Genomic DNA, 22,106 nt, shown 5'->3' on the forward strand with positions numbered 1-22,106 from the left:
TGCATGCCAGGCACTGTAGTTGAGATTCGGTTGTAAGTAAAATGGACAGAGAGCTGCCCTTTTGGAGCTTAAGAGAGCAAACAGATATACAAGCTATGATATAGTGAAAGTAAAGGGGGCTGGGCTGGGGGAGGGCCATGGATGTGGGAATCCTTTTTCCTAGCAGATAGTCAGGAGGGTCTCTTGCATGCCATCACACTGGGACAGGCTCCACAGAGGGAAGGAGGAGCCCTGTCTGGATCTGAGGTAGATGACTGAGACATCCAGGTAAGAGTAGGCCCGGTGTCCGGGGAGCTAAGTCAAAGGCAGCAAGGGGCTGGCACATTCTGGGAGGCTGGTGGTTCTAGCTGGGTGCTGTGGCACACACCTATAATCCCAGCTACTTGAGAATCTGAGGCAGGAGAATCATAAGTTTGAGGCCAACCTCAGTAACTTAGTGAAACTATCTCAAAATAAAATACAAAAAGGCCTGGGGACTTGCGGTAGCATCCCCTGGGTTCAATCCTCAGTTTGCAAAAAAAAAGATTTTCAGTTTTATTCTGAGGGTAGTGGAAATCTCTTGAGTCTTATATACCTTATGCTTCTTTGTAAAGGCCACAGGGCACCAAGGGTCAAAGCAATATCAGTTAGGAGGCTCTTATCAAAATATCCAGATGTCAGTTAGTGGTTCTGGGACCAGGGGATAAAGTAAAGAGTATTCAGATGCTAAATGTGGTGTGTTGCACACACCTCTAGTCCCAGCATCTGGGAGGTTGAGGCAGGAAGATTGCTCAGCATGGGCAACATAGCAAGACCCCACAAAAGGAAAAGAAAAATAAGATTATGCATGTTATGAAGATGGGATGGGGGAGCTTTGATGCATTGAAGATGGGGGTGAAAGCTGGGATTGGGGTAATCTCAGCTACTCAGGAGGTTGAGACGGGAGGATTGCTTGAGCCTATGAGTTGAGACCAGCTTGAACAACACAGTGAGACCATCTGAAAAAGAAAACAAAGACAAATGTTGTTGGTGTTCTAACACAGATGTGAGTCTTATGAGTCTTGTATATACATCATGTACCTCTGTAACCTGCTTCATGCCCAAAGGCAGAACTGCGCCCCTATAGTGAATGTCTGCCGGGATGAAGCTAGACGGGTGTACCCTGTTGCCCCCTGCCTGTCCTGAGCTGATCTGATGTGCATGTGATATCCTTGTGGCATTTTCGTTTATTTATGTGCTTCTAAAGAAAACAGCTCCGTGTGATCCATATTCTAATCTTTTAATTTTTTTTTTTTTTTTTTTTTTTTTTTTTTTTTTTTTTTTTTTTAAAGAGAGAGTGAGAGAGACAGAGAGAGAGAGAGAGAGAGAGAGAATTTTAACATTTATTTATTTTTTCTTAGTTCTTGGCGGACACAACATCTTTGTTGGTATGTGGTGCTGCTGAGGATCGAACCCGGGCCGCACGCATGCTAGGCGAGCGCGCTACCGCTTGAGCCACATCCCCAGCCCCATCTTTTAATTTTTTAAAGGTTGCTTTTAACTATTGGAAACAAAAATTGGCTTGCTTTGCATTGTTTTATTAAAAATCAAGCATCACTGAAGTAAATAAAACAAAAAACCCATGAGGGCGAGAGGCCAGGAATGAGGATCTTGGCCTGAGCAGCAGGCAGGTTGGAGCTGCCGGTGATTGACGGGGAAGATTGTGAGTAGAGCCTGGTTGAAGGGTGAAACCAGACATTTGGTTGTGAACATATTAAATCCCAGTGGGTAACTAAGTAGAGATGTCACCCAGGTAACTGGGATGGAAAGGTTTGGAATCAAAGGAAGAGGGAGGCTGGAAAGTAGCATGGCAGCTATTAGGGGACGTTTAAGTGAGAAGTCTGGATTAGATCTCTTAGCATCACCCCTGCATGAAAAGTGGTAGACAAGGGAGACAGCCCTGGTACCCAAAGATCTAGGTGAACAAAGAAGATGACTTCATGAAGTAGGAGGAACACTGAGAAAACAGTGTTCTGGAAGCCGTGGGATGAAAATATTTCAAGCAGGAGAGAACTGGCAAATTGCAAATGCTGCCAGGAGTCGGGTAACATGCTTTGAGTTGACCATTGGTTTCAGCTGGGTGCCATGGTGCACCTCTATCATCCAATGACTTGGGAGGCTGAGGAAGGAGGATCACAAGTTCAGGGCCAGCTTCAGCAACCTAGCAAGACCCTGTCTCCAAAACAAAAATATGAAAATGCTGGGTTGTAACTCAGTGATAGAGCACTCCTGGGTTCAATCCCCAGTACTGTAAAAAATAAAAAAAGGAAGTTGACCATTGGTTTTAACCACATGAATGTCGGTAGTGCTGATCAGAACTCTCTTGGTTGCATGGTGGGGTGGAAACCTGACTGAAGTGGGTTCAACCAGGATGAGGAGGAGAGGACAGCAAGTATAGAAAACCCCTTAGGAGAGAGTAAGGAGGACAGTGACTAGAGGGAAATGTCGGGTTGAAAATTTTTGTTTTAAATTTTTCAGTATGGGACATACTGCTACACCATGCTGGTAGGTTGACTCCCAAAGTCTCATTCTTGAATGGGCAGAGGAGGTGGGATGTGGTACACCGTGTGGGTCTGAGATGGCAGAGTCGGGACATGTGGGAAGCCCTCTTGCTTGTGGGAGGTGCTGGAGGTTTGAGGGAGTAGAGAGGCTGTGGATTCTTTGTTTAAGGACCAAAGAAGTGAATGGACTAGGGATGTGTGCGTTACTAAGCAGGGTAGGAGACCCCTTCCTCTCAGTTAGTCTTGAATTTAAAATGAGCACAGTCATCCTGGCTGGTTGTTCACCTTCTCTTGTCATTGATTGACCACAAGCAGGTGTTGTCTGGCCAATGGGATAAAGGGAGAGGGGGTATGGGAGTTGAGAATCTCTAGAGCTGTGGGGATAATGACAGATGCCTGGCAACTGAGGACATGAGATTCAGGAGCAGGGGCAGTTCTTTTTAATGGCAGGCTCAAATGGTGATCATATAAATGGACAAGATGAGTGGGAAAGAGGGCAGAAAGGTAAGAAAGTAAAGTATCAAGAATTGTAGGTATGTTGTAGAAGAACCCTAAGGTGGTATGAGTGTCCAAGTGGCTGCTCCAAGGGACACGGTGCTATAGTCTGATGGTATAAAGTTCAAAATTGGGGTCTTTGGAGAGAGGAAGGGGACATATCTGAAATTACTAGGTGAGGAGGAACATGGAAGACCATCCTGCCTCTAGGCCAGCAGAGTGAGGGACAGTGGGAGGGCCACATTTCAGTTGGAGTGATAAGGGCACTGGCCAGAGAAAGAGGATGTCCTTGATTAATGATGTTCCAGAAGGCATAGTGAATGGATGTCAGGAATGGGAAGAGTGGGATAGACAGTCAGCTCAGGAGATGTCTCATGTGTTCCTGGTCAATAGAAATGCCACATGAATTTTAACTTTTCTATCAGTTGCATTAATATAAAAAGCAGTTGAGGCTGGTGGGTGCCGTGGTGCATGCATACATATAGTCTCAGCAGCTTGGAAGGCTGAGACAGGAGGATCATAGTTTCAAGACCAGCTTCAGCAATTTATCGAGACCCTAAGCAACTTAGACCCTGTATTAAAATAGGGCTGGGAATGTAGCTCAGTGGTCAGTTGCTCCTGGGTTAAATTTCTAGTACCCCTTCCCTCCCAAAAATGGTAAGTGAAATTAATTGTAATAATATAGTTAACACTATCTAAAATGTCTCAACATGTCATGATTGTTTTAGTCAGCTTTTTCACTGCTGTGACTAAAGGACCCAATCAGAACAATCATAGAGGAGAAAAGGTTTATTTAGGGCTCACATTTTCAGAAGTCTCCATACAAGGCCAGCTTCATTCCTTAGGGCTCAAGGTGAGGCAGAACATCATGACAGAAGAGTGTGGTGAAGGGAAGCCACTCATATGATGATCAGGAAGCAGAGAGACTCTGCTCATCAGATACAAATATGTACCCCCAAAGTCACGCCCCAATTCCTACCTCCTCCAGCCACACCCTACTACTTCAATTACCATTCAGTTAATCCCTATGGGGGATTAATTCACTAATTAGGATAAGATTATTCTAACCCAATCATTTCCCTGGAACCTTCACATTGTCTCAAACATGAGCTTTTGGGGGACACCTCACATCCAAACCATAACAAGTATAAATAACTTGATACTTTACATTATTTCATACTAAAACTTCAAAATCTGGAGTGTATTTTATACTCATAGTTCATCTGAACTTGAACTAGCCACATTAGTAGTGGCTACCATATTGGACAGCAGAGCTCATGAATCTTTGGGGGAGAGAATGGGAGTCAAGCTTTTGATGAGTCTGACCTTGGTCTTGACTATCTCCATGATAGTTGTGAGAGGGAGATGGGTGGGGTGTTGTCAGGGCCTGTGGAGCTCTGAGGAGCCTTCCTTACTCCATTGCTAGAGTATGGAGGTCCAGAAGTGCTAGGATTACTTGAAGATGGGTGTTCTGGAGGGACCTGTGAATGGAGGTGTGGTAGCAATTATAATTACAACAAATGACTTGAGGAGTTGGGGTTCTTTGGACATCACTTGAGAAATCATGGCTTAATGTGTTCTGATCAGGAGTTCCTCAATATGCAGAGGCCATGGCAGGATGACTTAGGCCCTGAAGGACCTGCCAGGGAAGGCCTGTCCACTCAGACAACTTGAATCTGTTTTCTTTAGCACGGGGCTATATTGAGTTATCTGCCCTTCGCTACTGATTATAAACCATCTTCAGTTTTTTGGAGTTGTGGTTGAAATTAAAGAAAGATTATAATGGAGAAGAAAAATAGGGTTTCTTTTGACCTCCTGGAGGACAGTAGTGGGCAGCCACAGAATCTGGTTCTTTAGATTCCTTTAGTTCCTGGTAGTACTTGCTGTAGGACTTTCCCATTCAGTTTTCTCTACTTGTTGGCTTCATATAAAAAAGTTCCAGGAATGTATGAGTTTTGAGAAGGGTTCAGAGGTGGTTGGGAGGTATTCTTTTTCTTTTTTTTTTAATATTTATTTTTAGTTATAAGTGGACACAATATCTTTATTTTATAAATATAAAAATGTGGTTTTGAGGATCGAACCTAGTGCTTCGCGCATGCTAGTAGAGTGCTTTAACTTGAGCCCCAGCCCCTTCTTTTTCTTTTCTGATGAGGAAACTGAACACAAGATGCCCCGTTCACTGTGTCTGTAGTGTTACACCGGCACTGCTGTCTCCTTTCCGTGGGCTTGTTTTTTCATGTAAAAGACACGTTGTATTCTTCGTTTGATGTGCTTGCCCTCCTTTCCTATTTCAGCAGTATAAAAACTAAAATAAAAAATGTTCGTCCAGTGCCACATCAGACAGGTGCCCACCCACACTGCCCCCTGGGATGCAGTGCTGCAGTGGAGCATTGGTGGGGAACGGGCACCCAAGGACCTGGCTCCCAGGCTGAGGCTCGTGTGCCTTCCAGGTGCGGCTCTATGAGTGGACCACAGAGAAGGAGCTCCGCACCGAGTGCAATCACTACAACAACATCATGGCGCTCTACCTGAAGACCAAGGGCGATTTCATCCTGGTGGGCGACCTCATGCGCTCAGTGCTGCTGCTCGCATACAAGCCCATGGAGGGGAACTTCGAAGAGGTAGTGGGGGTGCTTGGGGTGCAGTCTGGCAGCTGAAGCCCCTGCTGGTGTTTGGTGCGGAGGGTGTTTAAGCCCAGCCGGGGCAGGGACATGTTCCCTGAGCATATGTTCTGTATCCATAAGTATTTCTTGAGGACCTCCCACCCCCCACAACCAGAACTCAAGTAGGCTCCATCTCTGTAAAGTTGCAACCAAATAGCCTGTGTTGGTTGCAGATCTGGGGGAAATCTCTAGGGCAACTGTTAAACATGGGGCTATATATTCTGCAGAGTAGGGTCTGGGCTTCTGACTAAAAGAGACAGGTCCCAGAATTGGATTCCATACAAAGTCCAGTTACATTTCTTGTTGCATCTCATCTGTTTTAAGATTGCCCGAGACTTTAATCCCAATTGGATGAGTGCTGTGGAAATCCTGGATGACGACAATTTCCTGGGGGCTGAAAATGCCTTTAACTTGTTTGTGTGTCAGAAGGACAGGTGAGTGACAATGGCAGTTTGGTGGGCAGGGTGGAGCCCTGGGTCTGTGGGGCTGAGGACATCAGATGCTACTTCAGGCTCAATTGCTCTTGACGGGTAGAATTTCCTTCATGAAAATCAAAGGCTGTGTGGACCTGCCGACCGGCCTCTTCAGAGGGGCTCCCCAGGATGCCCAGCACAGGGTGTTCACTGAGGTAGTTCTGTACCCCGGCCTCATGAGGGAGATGGGTCTGAGTAGTGACTTCTCATGCCACCTTTCAGTGCCGCCACCACCGACGAGGAGCGGCAGCACCTGCAGGAGGTCGGGCTTTTCCACCTGGGAGAGTTTGTCAACGTCTTCTGCCACGGCTCTCTGGTCATGCAGAATCTGGGCGAGACTTCCACCCCCACACAGGGCTCTGTGCTCTTTGGCACGGTCAACGGCATGATTGGTAAGGTCACCCCTGCAGGGCTTGCTCCCACACAGTCTTCTTTCCTGGGACTGCCATTTGGAGGGACCTGGGAGGGCAAGTAGACAGACCTGGAGTTTGCCAGAGGCTTCAGCAAACATGTTCCTCCTGCTGGTGCTTGGCTTGCTGCCCTGGTTAGCTTGCTGTGTGGCTCACTGCCCTCTTCCTCCTTCAGGGCTGGTGACCTCACTGTCAGAGAGCTGGTACAACCTCCTGTTGGACATGCAGAATCGCCTCAATAAAGTCATCAAAAGTGTGGGCAAGATCGAGCACTCTTTATATCCTCTGTGAGCCCTCCCCATGCTGGGAAGCACATCCCAGCAATGCAAAGAGCTGCTTATTCTGAGCTGCTTTAGGGAATGTCTTGGCTATATTTCTGTACAGAACAGGACTCTTATTCTCATTAGTTTTTTTTTTTTTTTTAAGTTATAGATGGATGCAAAAATCTTTATTTCATTTATTCATTTTTATGTGGTGCTGAGGATTGAACCCGGTGCCTCACATTTGCGAGGCAACTGCTCTGCCTCTGAGCCACAATCCCTGCCCCATCATTAGTTTTTTGTGTGGAGAATTTCTGACATACATAGTAGTAGAGAATAGCACCATGAGTCCCACGTGCTTATCACCCAGGTACAGCTGGTTATGAGAAGGTGGACTCATGTTCCTCAGCTGTTTGCGTCTGGCCTTCTTGGTTGGGGGTCAGACAGTTCAGATCACAGCACAGAAGTGTCTCCTCTCAGGGATCTCTTGAAGGGCAGCTCTCACTGGCACCAGAGATCCCAGCAGGAGAACAGAGGAGAGTGAAGAAGCTGGGACTCTGGGGTCAGTCATGCAGGCACACGCAGAGCCCAAGTGTGGCTGGAAGTTTGTTGTGTGGAGATAGCAAGAGTCCTCTCCAGGGGTGGGGTGGAAGGGCTCCTTTCTGAGTCTGGCCCAAGGAGGGAGTAGGTGTCTTGGTTTTTTGCTAATAAGTAGGACATTGGGCATCCTCTTGTGTCACTGAGCCTCTGTGTATTCATCCGTGATGCTTTGGGGCTAGACTTGACAGGTGGTTCTTACCAGGTGTGTACCTCATACTCACCTAGAGTACTTGTAAAAAAAAAATACCCATGTGTGTTAGGGCTTTCTGCTAATCCCTGACCTATATTTTAAAGACATATTTTAAGATTACCCAATTAAGAACCACTGGATTAGGCAAAAAATTTCTTTTAGTTCCAAAAAGCAGTATGTGTTTCAACTGAAACTGTTTTTTCCCATTCAGTCCTGGCAGTCATTGTAGATTGTGGTCTTGCTGAAAAATGGGGATGATTGTCAGGGTGTTTCCAGGTAAACACACATTCCTTAACTCACCTGTCCACCTGGAGATCCTTTCACACTGAGAGAAAGACAGAACCTGCCACGGGCTTCATTGATGGCGACCTGATTGAGAGTTTCCTGGATATCAGCCGCCCCAAGATGCAGGAGGTTGTGGCAAACCTGCAGGTGAGCTGTGTGGAGTTCACTCTGGGCCAAGTGGTATTCAGGGCAGGGCCTGCCAGAAGAATGGCAGGACTCAGACAACTGTCCTCCAAGGATGCAAGGTGCCAGCAGACCTGTCTGGCCTTTAGTGAGCCTCACTGCGTGAGAATGAGTCTGAGGGAAAGGCTCCTGGGTCCACTCGAGGTAGCAGGCGCCTTAGCCCCTCTACTGTAGCAGTGAGGGCACGTTTGGGCATATCCGGGATCTCTGGCACAACCCAGGGGTGGGAGGTAGGCTCAGAATCCTGCAGGCAGGAGAAATGTCCATGATTCTGGAGTTCGGGCTGTTGCTCCCTGGAGATGGTGCACCTGGGGCAGCCTAAGAGCTAGCTTTGCCTCAAAGGACCTTGCTCACCTATGTGTCCCCAAGGGGCAAGGTGGGTTTCTGGTGAGTGCTTTGTCCTTCATGTGGCAGCAATGGCTGTTGGGCTTCTCCCTCCCCTGCTGAGGAGGGGAGCCCTCTTGGCCTCAGGACCTTCTCCCCTTCTCATTGCAGTATGACGATGGCAGCGGTATGAAGCGAGAGGCCACTGCAGACGACCTGATCAAGGTTGTGGAGGAGTTAACCCGGATCCATTAGCCAAGGGCAGGGCTTCCCTTTCCTGGCCCTGCCCAAAGGCTCTGCCCTCCTGCCCTCCCTTTCCTCCCCACCATTGTCTTCTTGGCTATGGGAGGCCTCTCCCTAAGCCAGCTGCTCCCGAGGCCGCAGTTCGCCTGTGTGGAAATGGGGCTTTCTTAGGACTAAAACCAGTTCACTAGACACCTGGGAATGGGCTGAAGGCGGAATATTTTCTCCCTGGATTTTTACCAGTCTTATATGATTCCAGCCATCACTTTGGACCACCAAGCCTTGATTGGTGTTGCCACTTGTCCTCCTTCCTGGGAGGGATTTTGCAGCTCTTTGGTTGAAAGGAAGTTCGCGTGCTCGCTCGCTCTCTCTTCTCTCTCTCTCTGAGTGTGTGAGACACTCATGCTTTGTCCTCTTACTTCCTTTATTATTTAGGTTGTGGGTGTGGGAGGTTGCAGGTGGAGGGGAAGAGAGTCAAGAGGGTTTCATTGTCACTGAAGTGAGAGCTTCCTTTTACTTCTCTTGCCTCTGAGAGCATCAAGCCTGGAGACCTGTTCAGGGCCAGGGCTGCCCCAGTGTAACATGGAGATGGTGGATGATCCCCAAGCCACAGCCCTTTGTCTCTGGGAATTCCATTCTTCAGAGAGAAGGAGGTGGGGGGCTGGGAATTGGTTGTTAGTTTCTGAGTTTTACCAAATAAAGTAGACTCTAAGAAAGACACATTTGTTTTTGCTTTTTTCCCTTTGCTTAGTTGTCCAGCATCCTAGGTATATCCTGCCCATTTACTGCACACCTAGGCACTGTCCCCTGCTTTATGGCAACTGCTGCAGTCACTTGTCCTTGGTATTAGAACAATGCTTCTCAAGCAGTGAAATGACATCTGCACCTCTCCTTTGTTACATACTGGTTTTGGTGGGATTCCAAGCTGTGATTTGAGTGTCTGGTTTTGGAAATTCAGTGGTGATTTTGGTTGCATTTGACTGAAGTCACCATTCAGTTCTCTGCTAGTAATCTGCAGGCCCTGGGCTGCTTAGGCTGCCGTTTCTAGCCTCCTTTGACAGTCAACCATCCCCTAGCCAGACTCGGCTACCAAATAGCTTCTCATGTACCTCCTAGTTCCTCCTTGCTATACGCCCTTTAGAATTTCATTTCCTCTGGTCTAATCAAATGAACATTTGAAGTTTGCCCTTCAGTCCTGCAAACAGAGCCTGCCATCTTTAAGCTTAGCGGGTCAGAGTGAACCCATCCCCTGCCAGTGATCCAGTGGGAATAAAGGGTACTCTGTCCCAAAAGTGGGATAGAGTTGATCTTGACATACCAGCTGGCCCTTTTAAGTCCAGCCTTTGAAACAGTGTCAGGAAAATTGTGGTTTCAAGTTCAAACTGTGGTTTTGAGAGATTCTAGCTTCAAGCACAAAGGGAGCATCCTAGCTTTGGGGTCTTCCTAAGTAAGGCTCCTGCCCAGGAGTCATTTTTAAAAATTTTATTGCCCTCTTTTTCCCCTTATCCTGAGACTTCTGAGGGTTGGGGGTAAGGGTCTTCAGAGAGAATGTCAAAAGCCACAGTTTTGAACTTGAAACTCAATACTGTGATTTGAATTCTTAAAGTCATGGTTTGAATTTGAAAAAGGCCTGCCCCAAGCCAGAGACAAACTTTAATGAGGCAGGCAAGCAGCAGTCTCGCATTGTGATTATTTTTTAAATGTAATCCTGGATGGGTGGATTGACTATAAGGTGCCAATATCAAAAAGAATGTGGTGGGAGGATGATTCTGGTGCTCTTTAGTGGTCTGACCCATGGCCACGGGGACCCACTACATTCAGTATTCAGTGGCCTCGGTATTGAATTTGGAAGTCCTTGCCATGTTTTGCTGTTTTTTGTTTCCTAGTCTTGGGTGTATTCACTTGGGATTGGATTCCAGCAACCCTTTGGACACTGACATTCTGCTGCCACACTCCCACCCCTCTTAAAGACTATTAATCACCTCTCTAGGGGTGAAAGGTTGTCTTTGGAGCCTTGTTGCAGCCAGCTGGACAGGCTCTGTTCCATGTAGGCGCTGATGAGCTAGCCTCACTCCAGGCCTCTGCGTGAAGGGACCTTTGGGAGAATAATAGAAACACTGACTCATCACATGACCATTTGGAAGGGTCTTGAGCCAGAGGCCGTCAGTCTGCAGCCAGCAACTTGGATCCTCCACCCTCAGTGGAGGGTCCCTTTTGTTCCCGAGAAGCCACAAGCCACAGAAGTGGGGAAGAAACACTGAGGAACCTGAATTAAAAAGGATATGCCCAAACTAGTCCTCAAAGATGAGAAGTGTTAAGCTAGAGCCTCTTAATCCAGACCGAGAAGCTCAGGGTCAAACAGGAGGACAAGAAAAAGAAGAGCAAAAGCAAAACTAAAGAAGCCAGCTGTGGAGCTCCCATGGAGCAAGGTGAATGTCCAGAAGCGAAAGGAGAAATGAAGGGAGTCCAGTGGCACCGAAAGGGGCCTTGGGGATTTCTTGGAGGAATTCCGTACCTGCTAAGTATCCAGAATTCCTCATGGGGTGATGGGGGCCTGCTTCTAACACAAAGCTGCATAAAGCCTCTTCTATCTGCTTGTAGACGGTGCAGAGTAAACCTTACTAGAGAATGAGTCTTAAGGATGGAGGAGGGGGCGGGCCCACCTAAAGTATGAGAGTTCAGAATGGAGGTTGCCAGGTGTGCTGGAGGGTGCTGAGAAAGCCGACATGAGCCATGATGTCTGTGTTAAGGAAACTGGTGAGGGGCCAGGAAGGAGGAGTGCCTGTTTAACTGAGTGGTCCAGTTGGCAGTGAGGAGGCAAGGTGACCTTTGGATGTTTGAATCAAGAAGGAAAATTGATCTAGGACTCAAGGCACATACACATGGAGGTCACACTCAACCTATGATACAGAACACTCTGGCAACTGACTGACTGAGAACTTGACATCAACATCAACACACACACACACACACTCCTGAGGTTTTCCTTTACTGAAAACAGCGTGTCATGAACTAACAGCACCATAAGGTTGCCCAAACAGCCAAGCCACATTTGGCTGTAAAAGTCTGGGGCATCTAAGAAGGAGGGGAGTGTCCAGGTCACAGTTGGCAGGTACCCAGTGTTTATTTGTGGCCACCAATGTCAAGGACCTCAGTGACAGGAGGAGGCAGAACCAAAAGAATTGGCCAGTTTGGGAAGTGGACACTTTCAGAAAAAAACAAAACAAACAAAAAAAAAACCCAGCTTATTCAAAATGGGATTGGGCCGCTTTTGACAAATACCGAATTCCTTATCCAGGGAATTTATGCAAAAACTTGACTAATTGGGAAGATTCCTGGTCCCCGCAGAAGGTAAAATCTGGTTCTCCTTTCAGCGACCCACTGGATGGGCTATCACTCCCTACCTAAACCCCTAGCAGCTTACCAGCTTCTGACCCGCCAGCTGTAAAAGGAGGCTAAAGAGAGCCTTCCAGGTCTGCTTTCCTGGCTCCCCGCCCGCCTCGCCCCCGGAGCCTGGCCATCGGACCCCGAGGTGCTCAAATAGCCTGTAAGTTCAAGACTTGGCCAGGGAGCAGGCGGACCCACCAGTCCACGCACGCAAGGGCCCGGGTGCAGACCTGCTGGGAGTCTGAGGGCAAGCCTAGAACTGCGGAGGGCGCGACGACGCAGCGTCCTGAGTTCGGATCTCCACGATTCTCCCTTCCTGACAGTAGAGGCGTCTAGGGTTCCTCCGAGACGGGCAATGCCCCAGGGCACGCAGAGTCCCGCTGCTAGCCCTGTTCCCGAAGTTTCTTTCGGACCAGGGCCTCTGTCTGACGCCCGCAGCCCTTCGCAGAAAGCCGACTCCCAAACCCAGGCTGGGGGTGTTGGCCTAGGGCTGAACTCCGCCCCCAGGGGTCCCTGATCTTTGCCCCCGCCCCGGCTCCGCGCCGCCGGGAGAGGCACCGGCTGGCCTGCGGAGCTGCCTTTTGTGTTCCGCTCGGTGGTGCGGGAAACTTCCCAGCCTTTCGCCGTTGCCCCCGGGCCCCTCCTCCCGGCGTCCCCAGCCCCCCTGCTCCGCTCCGCGTGCCAGCTCGGGGATCGCTGGTTCGCTCCCCTCCGCGCCAGGAGGAGGGGCGAGGGCCCGCAGCCCCCTCCCCCGCGCGCGGCGCCCGAGCTGAGCGGAGCCGGGGAGACCCGCAGCCTCTGGTCATGTGGGCCGGACTGCTCCTCCGGGCCGCCTGCGCCGCGCTCCTGTTGCCGGAGACCCCGGCCCGAGGCTACACGGGGAGGAAGCCGCCCGGGCACTTCGCGCCGGAGAGGTAAGAGTCCCGCGCCCCGCGCCCCGCCACAGCCGCTCAGGGGAGCGCAACAGGCGTGGAGCGCCGAGGGATGCCCCCCAGCTGCAGGCAGGGGGGTGGGGGATCGGGCATCCTCCGGGGCTCTGTCTGCGCGGGCGCACCCCCTGGGCTCCGGAAAAAGACAGCAACTTGTGCCTCTAGTCAGTGCCTGTCGTGCACCTCTGGCTGGGACTGACCTGGGGGAGACAAGACCCAGACTCTGATTGAGCCCGAGGGCGCCTTGGGGGTGCGAATCCCTGACGAAGGGACCCCTGGATGTGCGCTGAGCTCTGGACTGGCTGGAGTTCGCTCCAGAACGATCCGCCCTGGCAGTACCTGGTTTCCGTGCTGCGCCCGCCGCTCTGGGCTTGGGGGCTTTCCTTGTGTCCTGGCGCGCTCAGTGGACCTTGGAGCCACAGGCGTCTCTCTGAGTTACGCTTTGATTTCCGCCGGTGTGTGCGAGGGGGTGGGGCCCTTCGCTGCCTCCGCCGCTGCCCCCGCTGCTGCTCCCTCCCTGCCGCTGCCCCCTCCCCAGCGGTCGCAGGCGGTGAGCCTGTGTGCGTGATGCTTGGAGTGAGGGAACACGGTGTCAGCGGGCGGCCTGGCCGGCGGCCACGTTCTGGGGGGCGCGCGGCGGGGACTGCCCCGCCAGGCTTGCATCTCGCACGTGTGTTCCGCAGCCCCCGCCAGTTCCTGCTCAGAAGGTGCAGGCTGTGCGGTGGCACACTGGCTCCTGCCACCTGTCTTCTGGTTACCGCCAGCCATGGGAGACTCCTTGGGACGCACTAGTGGCGCTACACTCCTTCCTACCTGAGGGTGCAATGCCACCAACCTCCCCCGAACCCTGCCATCTGCTGCTTTGGGGGCACCGCCTGTCCTTTTCAGAGCCCCCAGAGGCTCATCTGGTTAGCTGTTGGAGGAGCTTGGAACTGCCGGCCCCTTGCCAGCCCCTCCTCCCAGGCTGCTGCCAGTGTGGCTCCAGGAGGGGATGGGTGAGACAAGCACCCCCTCCCCATGACTCCGGAGACACGGAAAAGGCTCCCTGGGCTCCAGGCCACAGACTTCTGTACTGCCACGATCCCCTGAGCTTCCCTTTCCAGAATACACCACAGTTGTCATAGACGATTCTCTCCAAGGAGAGGGCACATCTGTCTTATCCCATGTCCCCAGAGGCTGGTGTAGGAATAAGCAATGGTGGGTGCTCTGAAAATGCCCACCTGGAAGAATGACAGCCCCCCAGCTTCTGAACGTGGCAGAGACCTGGACTGGATGTATGGCCCCTGTGCAGCCCATCTAGGGAACAGTCACTGCCAGTCACCAGTCTGTGTCCCCTCTCCCTGAGCTGCTATGCTGCATGCACTTCAGGACCCCTCCGGTGGCCCTCCTCAGGGCTTCATTGTCCAGCCCACTAAGGCACTGTCACTCTGTATTCTCATTACCTGGCTCCTTGGCGATCCAACGTTCCTTGTAGGTGGGGACAGTGGCATGTTCGTGGCTTTACAACCATGCCTTGACCAGCAGCCAACACCCAGGTGAAGGCCTGTCTGGACTTCTGTCCTTTATGGACACTGGGTTCTTCACTCCCAGCTCAGTGTCCCTGATGGAGCAGACCCTCTTTCGGGGAACTTTGGGTAGCTCTCTGGTGCCCCCGGGGTGCCCTCCCGACTTCCAACTTTTCCCTCAGCAGCCGTTTATTGAATACTTACTATGTGCTTTGCATGGCTAGTGGTGCTGGCATGAACAACTAAAAAGAAGCCCTTGTTCTCAGGGAGCCATAGGGAAGACAGACAATGAGCAATCATCAAGTTAACAAATAGTGTCTCAGGAAGTATTATGGAGAAGAATAAAGCAAGGAAGGTCTCTGTGAGATGATGAGCAGAGACCTGTGTAAAGGGTGAGAGTGAGCAGGGTATGCATCTGAGGAAGAACCTTCTCAACAGAGGGAACTGCAAGTGCAGAGGTCCTGAGGCAGCCATCTTGGGAGCCTCAGCGTGTATCCTCAGCTCAGAGTTCCCTCTCCAGGCCACTATTCATATTCATGGGGAAGACATCCATAGGAAGCTGGTATCTGTTCTCTCACACTTTTTGTCTTTGTCCTGCCACCAGGAGAGACTGACATTTTTCTTTGAAAACTTCCCATTGTTTTCCCCAGGGGGTTCTGGAGGACTGTTTGTTAATTGACTCACAGACTGTCTGGGAGGCTTTGCAGTTGACCAGTGTCTTCCTGGACAGAATGTGGAAAATGCTCTCTCCTCTCTTGCAGACGCCGGTTGGGCCCCCACGTCTGCCTCTCTGGCTTTGGGAGTGGCTGCTGCCCTGGCTGGGCACCCTCCATGGGCAGTGGGCACTGCACCTTGCGTAAGTGGCCATCCATGTGCCCTGAGCCCTCTCGGTACACGTGAGCAGGGTGCATTGCCAGGGCTCTCAGTCCCTGGTCTGAGGGGCAGACGGGGGACCCCAACTCCTTACCTGCATTTCTCCTCTCAGCTCTCTGCTCCTTCGGCTGCGGGAGTGGAGTCTGCATCGCTCCCAATGTGTGTTCCTGCCAGGACGGAGAGCAAGGGGCCACTTGCCCAGGTAATGGGACAGGATGGTCAGTGGTTGACAGGAACACTTGAATTAGCTCCGGGACTTAGCTTAAGTGCTTAGGGACTTACTGAGGTCACACGCCAGACTTTGGGTGCTAGCTTGTTATTTTCAACCCCTGCTATTAGGGAGCATTTTTTTTGGTGGTGGTGGGGGGAGTGGTGCTGGGGATTGAACCCAGGGCCTTGTGCATGCGAGGCAAGCACTCTACCAACTGAGCTATGTTCCTAGCCCCTAGGGGGCATTTTTATGCCCATGTTAAGGAGAACGAAGCCGAGACATAGACGTTCTGTCTTAACCTGGGCCACAAGGCTAGGGAATAGCAGAGCTGGGTTGGGACACCCTTCCAACAGGATTCTGGAGGAGCCTCGGTGGGAGGGGGGCTGGGTTGGCCACCTGGAGCCTGTGCTGTTGGCAGGTGCTCACCAGTTTGGTATCATGCCTGTTTCAGAAGCCCATGGCCCCTGCGGGGAGTATGGCTGTGACCTTACCTGTAACCATGGTGGCTGTCAGGAGGTGGCCCGAGTGTGCCCCTTAGGTTTCTCCATGACAGAGACAGCTGTTGGCATCAGGTGTACAGGTGAGAGGCCTGGGGCCGTGGGGGAGGGGAGGGGGATTATGTGTCCTCCCATCCACGGGCCTGCGAAGGAAGAGGCTGTCACTCTTGTTAGATCACAAATATTTACTGAGCACCTCTTAAGGGCAGGAGCTGAGCTTGGGCCAGGGTCAGAGGACAATCAGTTGGTCACTGCTGTTATGGGGCTTCCAAAGATGGGGAAAGGGGACAAGGACAAGGTCAGCTCAATATAATGGGGACTGTAACTGGGGAAGTGCAGCATGCTGGGGCCACCCTGGCGCCTAGGCTGAGGGTCAGGTGAGCAGGGTCGGCTCCTTGGGAAAGTGACATCTGAAAGATGGACAAAGCAAAACTCAATAATTATTCTTTAGTAAAACTAGAATTTGCTTGTGATTTTTAAGAGGAACCGGTTTCTTGCCTATCTATCTTTCCAGGGCTACAAAAACTTTTTTTTTTTTTTTTTTTTAGTTTTAACGTAAAAATACTATTTCCCTCTGTGAGCAGAAAGTAAATGATAGTTTATTTGCAAACATTTGGAAAATAAGGGTAAAAAGATAAAAATAGACATCCCCTGGGTACCCCACCCAGAGATGCTTGCTATTAAAATGCAGTATTTTTTCTGCCCTCTTCCCTGGGTGTGTGTGTTATACGGGTATGTGTAAAGCATGCATCTGTGTGTGTTTTATAAAGTTGGATCATATCTCAGCTGTAGATTTTGTTCACTAATTTTCCCACTTAGCTTCACAGTATAGAAATCCCCAAATAATCCTTTTTTTTAATATTTATTTTTTTAGGTGTAGATGGACACAACACAATGCCTTTATTTTTATGTGGTGCTGAGGTTCGAACCCGGGTCCCGCCCGTGCTAGGCGAGTGCTCTACCGCTGAGCCACGGTCCCAGTCCCCCAAATATTCCTTTTGACATAATTCTTTTTTTTTTTTTTTTTGGTACTGCAGATTGAACCCAAGGGCACTTAACCACTGAGCCAAACCTCAGCTCTTTTGTATTTTGAGACAGGGTCTTGCTTAGTGCTGTCACTAAGTTGTGGAGGCTGGCTTTGAACTTGAGATCCTTCTGTCTCCGCCTCTGGAGCTGCTGGGATCGACCGCCAGGCTTGACCTGTTCTTAAGGGCTGCCATCATGGCGCTGTAGTTGCTGTGGGTTCCTAGCTGGCCACCTCCCCTCTCCCAAGTGGTCTGTAATAATAATAATAATAATAATAATAATAATAATAATAATAATAATAATAATAAATAATGCTGCAGTGAAGAGGCTTCCCACCAGCTTGTCTGACTGTTTCCCAGGAGGACTCTTGGCTGAAAGGGTCTTGTCAAGGGTCTGGATCTCCAGGCTGCTTGTACCGCATCCTCCAGGAAGGAGAAGCCGCAGAGCCACCCATCTTGCTAGCGTGACTTTCTTGGGGACTGCTTTCCACTCGTGCTCCTCACGGCAGAGGCACACTGGGCACACACAATGTCAAAGCAAGCACAGGACAGAGTAGTGCCGGCCACAGCCATGAGGTTCCCCTGGGATGGGGTTAGTCGGGTGGGCTCCTTCGAGGCGGTGGGCGTGGCCTCTGAGGGCCTGCCCGCCCCCCCCCCCAGAAGAGCACTTAGGTGCCAGACAGAGGCCCAGCAGGGGGAAAGAGCGTGGAGGTGTCCTTTGAGCATGAGGGCCAGGTGGTGGGGAGACTCAAGGCAAACTGAAGTGGGCTGAGCTGGTCCTGTAGATCCTTGGAAGCCCCGGTTGGTGCTGAGCGGGGGATGCCCGCAGCAGGATCTGCGGAGTCCCGTCTCCCAGCTCCCCTCACCTCCTGGGCAGGACCCCTCTGGGCTGCACAGCCTGGTCTCACCCTAGCCCTGTCTCCCACTGCCTTGATAGGAACCTGAGCTTCAGCCCCGCGGGGCCCAGTGCAGACTCCGAGCGCCCCACTGCGCTGTGGCGTTTCCATCCCTGTCTCCTCCTGATGCTCCTGGGCCCTGGGCCCCCTCGTCGGTGCTCCGTGAATATTTAAGGCAGTGACACTGGATAATTCAACCAGCCTTGCTGTCCACTGGCCCCTGCTCTTTGGGGAGGCCTGAGGGGTTGCCCCACAGTTGGGGCCACGGGAAACTGTTCTATCCCAGCCGTCCTGAGGTCATCCGCTCTGCGTGGTCGGGCAGGGCCCAGCCCCTCGGCCTCTCTCATAGCCCGATGGCTTTCCTGGTCCCGCTCTTTCTCCCTGCAGGATGACCGGCTTCCGTGCTGCCAAGGGCAGGCCCAGTGTGGACACGTGTTCTGCCTGGGGTCAGTTTTCCCTGAGTCACGGCCACGCTCAGAGTGAGCTGTGCAAGCATCTTCTCTCCCCAGATATCGATGAATGCCTCAGCTCCTCTTGCGAGGGCCACTGCGTGAACACCGAGGGTGGGTTCGTGTGTGAGTGCGGGCCGGGCATGCAGCTGGCCGCAGACCGTCACAGCTGCCAGGGTGAGTGGACAGAGGAGAGGTGGGGGCTCTAGATGAGCCCTGCACGATACCTTCTCCGTGCCACAGTCCCCTGAGTGGCATGCTGTACCTTCCCCCTTTACAGATGGGGAAACCAAGGCTCTTAGTAAAGGTGGAGTCGGGGTTTGAAGCCCAGCGGGGCCCTCAGGCCCTGGCTCTGACCCTGCTGTTGCAGGTGCAGGGGTGAGCAGGGGAGCAGACTCACTGGGTGGAGGCTCCCAGATGAAAGAGGGCTGGGAGGGCTGGGTGGGAGCGGATGCAGGGGCCAGAGTGGAGCGTTGTCATGGAGTCATCAGCCTGTTGCATGCATTGGTTCTCCCTGCCTTGGTGCTCTGGGGACACCCAGGCTGTAGACCCCCAGCCCCACCCTGTATGGCAGTTTGGGGAAGAACAAGGTAGGGATGAAGCCTAAGGACTGTGAGAGCCCAGGAAAGAGACTTCCCCTCCTACCTGAGCCGGATAAGATCTTTTACAATAAGTGCTCCTCCTTTTCAGGTGACTCACTGACGTAGGTTATATAAGGAGACAGTCTCACACAAGGCAGAGGAGACGAAACACCCCCTTGACTCTGTGCTGTTATTTTCTTTGCATGTGAAATTTTCATAAAGCATAAATAAACTTTCACAATCTGAAAAACAATAAAAGTCATAGGTGCCAATCCAGGCCCTCCCTCCATGGCTACCCTCGGCTCTCACCGTAGACTACCCCTGGTGTTCCACCGCAGTCAGCTCCCGCTGCGTAACAAAAGACTGCAGCCTGGGGGTCCAACGCCAGGGCTTTCGTCTCCCAGTTCCGGGGGCTGCAAGTCTAAGTTCAAGGTACTAGTGGATGTGATTCCTGGTGAGGAGTCTCTTCCTGGCTTACAGATGACAGTCCTGCCATGTCCTCACAGGAAGGCAAAGGACGAGGGGAGAGGCAGCCTGGTGTCACTTCCGAGGACACTAATCCACTCTTGATATCCCACCCTCATCTAACCTAACTGTCTCCCAAGGCGGCACCCAGACGCCATCACAGCGAGGAATCTCAGGGGGCACAACTCAAATCAGCACTGAGTGCCCTGCCCAACTCTCCTGTCCCGGGTCCCCGGCCCTGTGCTTTCCCTGTATTTTCTCATTTCATCCCTGAAATTATTCCATGATGGTGACACCGTTCATCTCCATGGCTTAAAGAAATCAACTAACTTGCCCAAGAGCACATTAGAACTGGGATTTGAACCCGGTCTTCTTCCACTGTTTTCTTTTTCCACCTTTGGGTAAACAGGCCTGCCTTGTTCCGTTTACGCGGCCTGGCCCTCTGCAGGGCAAGTGTCCCAGAGCTCACCAACTCGTGTTGGTGAACAGTTCCACACACGAGCCCAGGGAAGCGTGTGCCGAGGAGGTGCTCAGGAACTGAGTTAGTAGGTGTAAGAGTTTTCTAGCCAGATAAGGGAAAGGCATCCAGGGCAAACAGAAAAGTGGAGGTGGAGGAATCTGCAAAAGTGGGTTGTGTTTGGAAGACGGCAAGGACTTAACTAACCTAGAGTGATGGTAAGGGCTGGGGAGGATGCCGGGTAGTCGGTGTAGACTAGAGACGGCTTTTTTTTTTTTTTTTTGTATCAGGGATTGAACCCCAGGGCACTTACCCACTGAGCCCCATCCCCAGCCCTTTTTATTTTTTTATTTTGAGCAGGGTCTCACTGAGTCGCTCAGGTTCCCATTAAATTGCTGAGGCTGGCTTTGAACTCAGCGATCCTCCTGCCTCAGCCTCCCAAGTGCTGGGATTATAGGTGTGCACCACAGGACTGTCTTTAAAGGCCTTGTGAGCACCTCTGTGGTGGGCTGCGCATGGGAATCCCAGAGGGGTTTGAGCAGGAAGTGTTGGATGAGAAGTGCCCTTAGGCAAGAACATCCTGGGAGTCCTGTGAGGAGGCTGGGAAGGAGCACAGGTGGAGGCCGGGAGATGCATTAGAGGCTGTTTGTTCTCCAGCTGGGAGATGCAGGTGGTCAGGGCTGGGTGAGGGTAAGGGAGTCTCGAGACTGTTAGACTGGACATGGGGGTTAAGGACGTCCCCTGCCGCCCTGAGTGGGGTGGGGGCCGCCCCTTTCTAAAGCTCCATGGGGAGGTGGATGCCAGCCTGTGCTCCCCCTCACAGACACCGATGAATGCCTGGGCACCCCCTGTCAGCAGAGGTGTAGGAACAGCATCGGCAGCTACAAGTGTTCCTGCCGCACTGGCTTCCATCTCCATGGCAACCGGCACTCGTGCGTAGGTAAGGTCAGGACCCTGTGGTCTGCACACTTAGGCTGCCCATCAGCAAGATGGACAGGGTCAGCGCCTGGACCTGGAAGGTCAACATTTAGGCCTCTGGGTCTCCTGGAACCCCAAGGGTTTGCGCCTCTATTCTGTCGGGGTCAGCACTGCTCTGCACGGAGACCCTGTGGTGGCCCCTATCATCCCACTAGGTTTCTCTTCCACCCCGATCTCTCCCAGATACACCAAGGATTCCCTGCTCACCCCTTTTCTTGGCCTTCTTTGTTCCCCGGGGTAAATAAAGCATGTTTATACCTGATTCCTCTGATACAGAAGGAGACCCCTGTTTTCTCAGCTTATTAGTGGAAATTTCCGGAAAGAGATTGGCTTGAGCTTGGCTCATGGGTTGAAGGTGGGGGTCCCCTGGGCTTCAAAGAGACTCTGTCCCCGCAGAGTTAGGTGTTGGTCCTGAAGTCCACTTGGAGCAGCACAGTGAGTCTTGAGGTCCTTTCTCAGAAAGAAAAAGTGGGCAGTGGAAGGTGTGGAGTGAGATCCTCAGCAGGTCTTGTTCCTACTGTCCACCCTGATCATGGCTGTGAGGTGCTGGGGATGAGTTGTGGATGCACCCATTAGATGACTGCTGCATGCACAAACCTCCGAGGTGACTAGTGCTGGATTTGGCCCCGTTTTTAGCCACCGGAGTCACATCCTGCATCTTGGAGCAGGGAGGACCCGGCAAGAAGCTGGCAGGAAAACTCCCCCAGCCTCTTGACTAAGGGATGGCAAGGAGGGCTCCCAGCCAGACTAGCGGCCGGGTCTTCTGCAGATGTGAACGAGTGCCGGAGGCCGCAGGAGAGGAGAGTCTGTCACCACTCGTGCCACAACACTGTGGGCAGCTTCCTGTGCTCCTGCCGTCCTGGTTTTAGGCTTCGAGCCGACCGTGTGTCCTGTGAAGGTGAGTGCCGGGTCCAGCTCTTAGCCACAGGCCTAGCTGCCCAGCGCCAGGCCCCGTCCCCAGATCTGCAGGCTCTGTCCCCAGATCCCCAGGCTCTGTCCCCAGATCCCCAGGTCCTATCCCTAGGTCCCCAGGCCCCGTCCCCAGGTCACCAGTCCTGTCCCCAGGTCCTTAGGCCCTCTTTGTTCAGTTCGTCTTGTCCATTATTTCCAGTGTCCGCCCTCCTCCTTGTGTTACCTTCCACTCCATCTTCATGTTTCCTTATGGTTAAGAGGAAAGAAACCCGTGGTGGTAGAGAAAGGTGTGACGT

General features: G+C 51.8%; 2 protein-coding genes and 1 long non-coding RNA gene across 6 annotated transcripts in view; 2 read left to right on the plus strand and 1 right to left on the minus strand.

Moving 5' to 3' along the window:
* The window catches only part of Ddb1 (damage specific DNA binding protein 1), a 32,347-nt gene extending 22,984 nt beyond the window's left edge, over positions 1-9,363 (plus strand). Inside the window, exons 22-27 of the mRNA XM_005331527.4 lie at positions 5,465-5,635; positions 6,002-6,111; positions 6,373-6,542; positions 6,736-6,838; positions 7,919-8,042; positions 8,574-9,363. Coding sequence (XP_005331584.1) covers positions 5,465-5,635; positions 6,002-6,111; positions 6,373-6,542; positions 6,736-6,838; positions 7,919-8,042; positions 8,574-8,657 — 762 coding nt within the window. The 3' untranslated portion in view covers positions 8,658-9,363. The remainder of the gene's footprint in view (positions 1-5,464; positions 5,636-6,001; positions 6,112-6,372; positions 6,543-6,735; positions 6,839-7,918; positions 8,043-8,573) is intronic.
* Positions 1-13,596, minus strand: LOC144377008 (uncharacterized). Of its 2 annotated transcripts, XR_013437478.1 has the most exons (3): positions 13,301-13,591; positions 10,628-10,740; positions 1-977 (listed from the first exon to the last, which is right to left on the minus strand). It is a non-coding gene; the product is annotated as an uncharacterized LOC144377008 (long non-coding RNA). The 2 variants fall into 2 exon arrangements; XR_013437479.1 differs by lacking the exon at positions 10,628-10,740 and having other exon boundaries at positions 13,301-13,596.
* The window catches only part of Vwce (von Willebrand factor C and EGF domains), a 25,068-nt gene continuing 15,330 nt past the window's right edge, over positions 12,369-22,106 (plus strand). Inside the window, exons 1-7 of one of the 3 annotated variants that reach the window (XM_078045922.1) lie at positions 12,369-12,946; positions 15,228-15,322; positions 15,452-15,541; positions 16,002-16,130; positions 18,478-18,594; positions 20,744-20,860; positions 21,668-21,796. In XM_078045922.1, coding sequence (XP_077902048.1) covers positions 12,837-12,946; positions 15,228-15,322; positions 15,452-15,541; positions 16,002-16,130; positions 18,478-18,594; positions 20,744-20,860; positions 21,668-21,796 — 787 coding nt within the window. In that variant the 5' untranslated portion in view covers positions 12,369-12,836. The remainder of the gene's footprint in view (positions 12,947-15,227; positions 15,323-15,451; positions 15,542-16,001; positions 16,131-18,477; positions 18,595-20,743; positions 20,861-21,667; positions 21,797-22,106) is intronic. The other 2 variants (XM_078045921.1, XM_040284249.2) reach the window with 2 other exon arrangements.

The sequence above is a fragment of the Ictidomys tridecemlineatus genome, chromosome 4, assembly GCF_052094955.1.
Source record: "Ictidomys tridecemlineatus isolate mIctTri1 chromosome 4, mIctTri1.hap1, whole genome shotgun sequence".
In the NCBI taxonomy this organism is placed as follows: Eukaryota; Metazoa; Chordata; class Mammalia; order Rodentia; family Sciuridae; genus Ictidomys; species Ictidomys tridecemlineatus.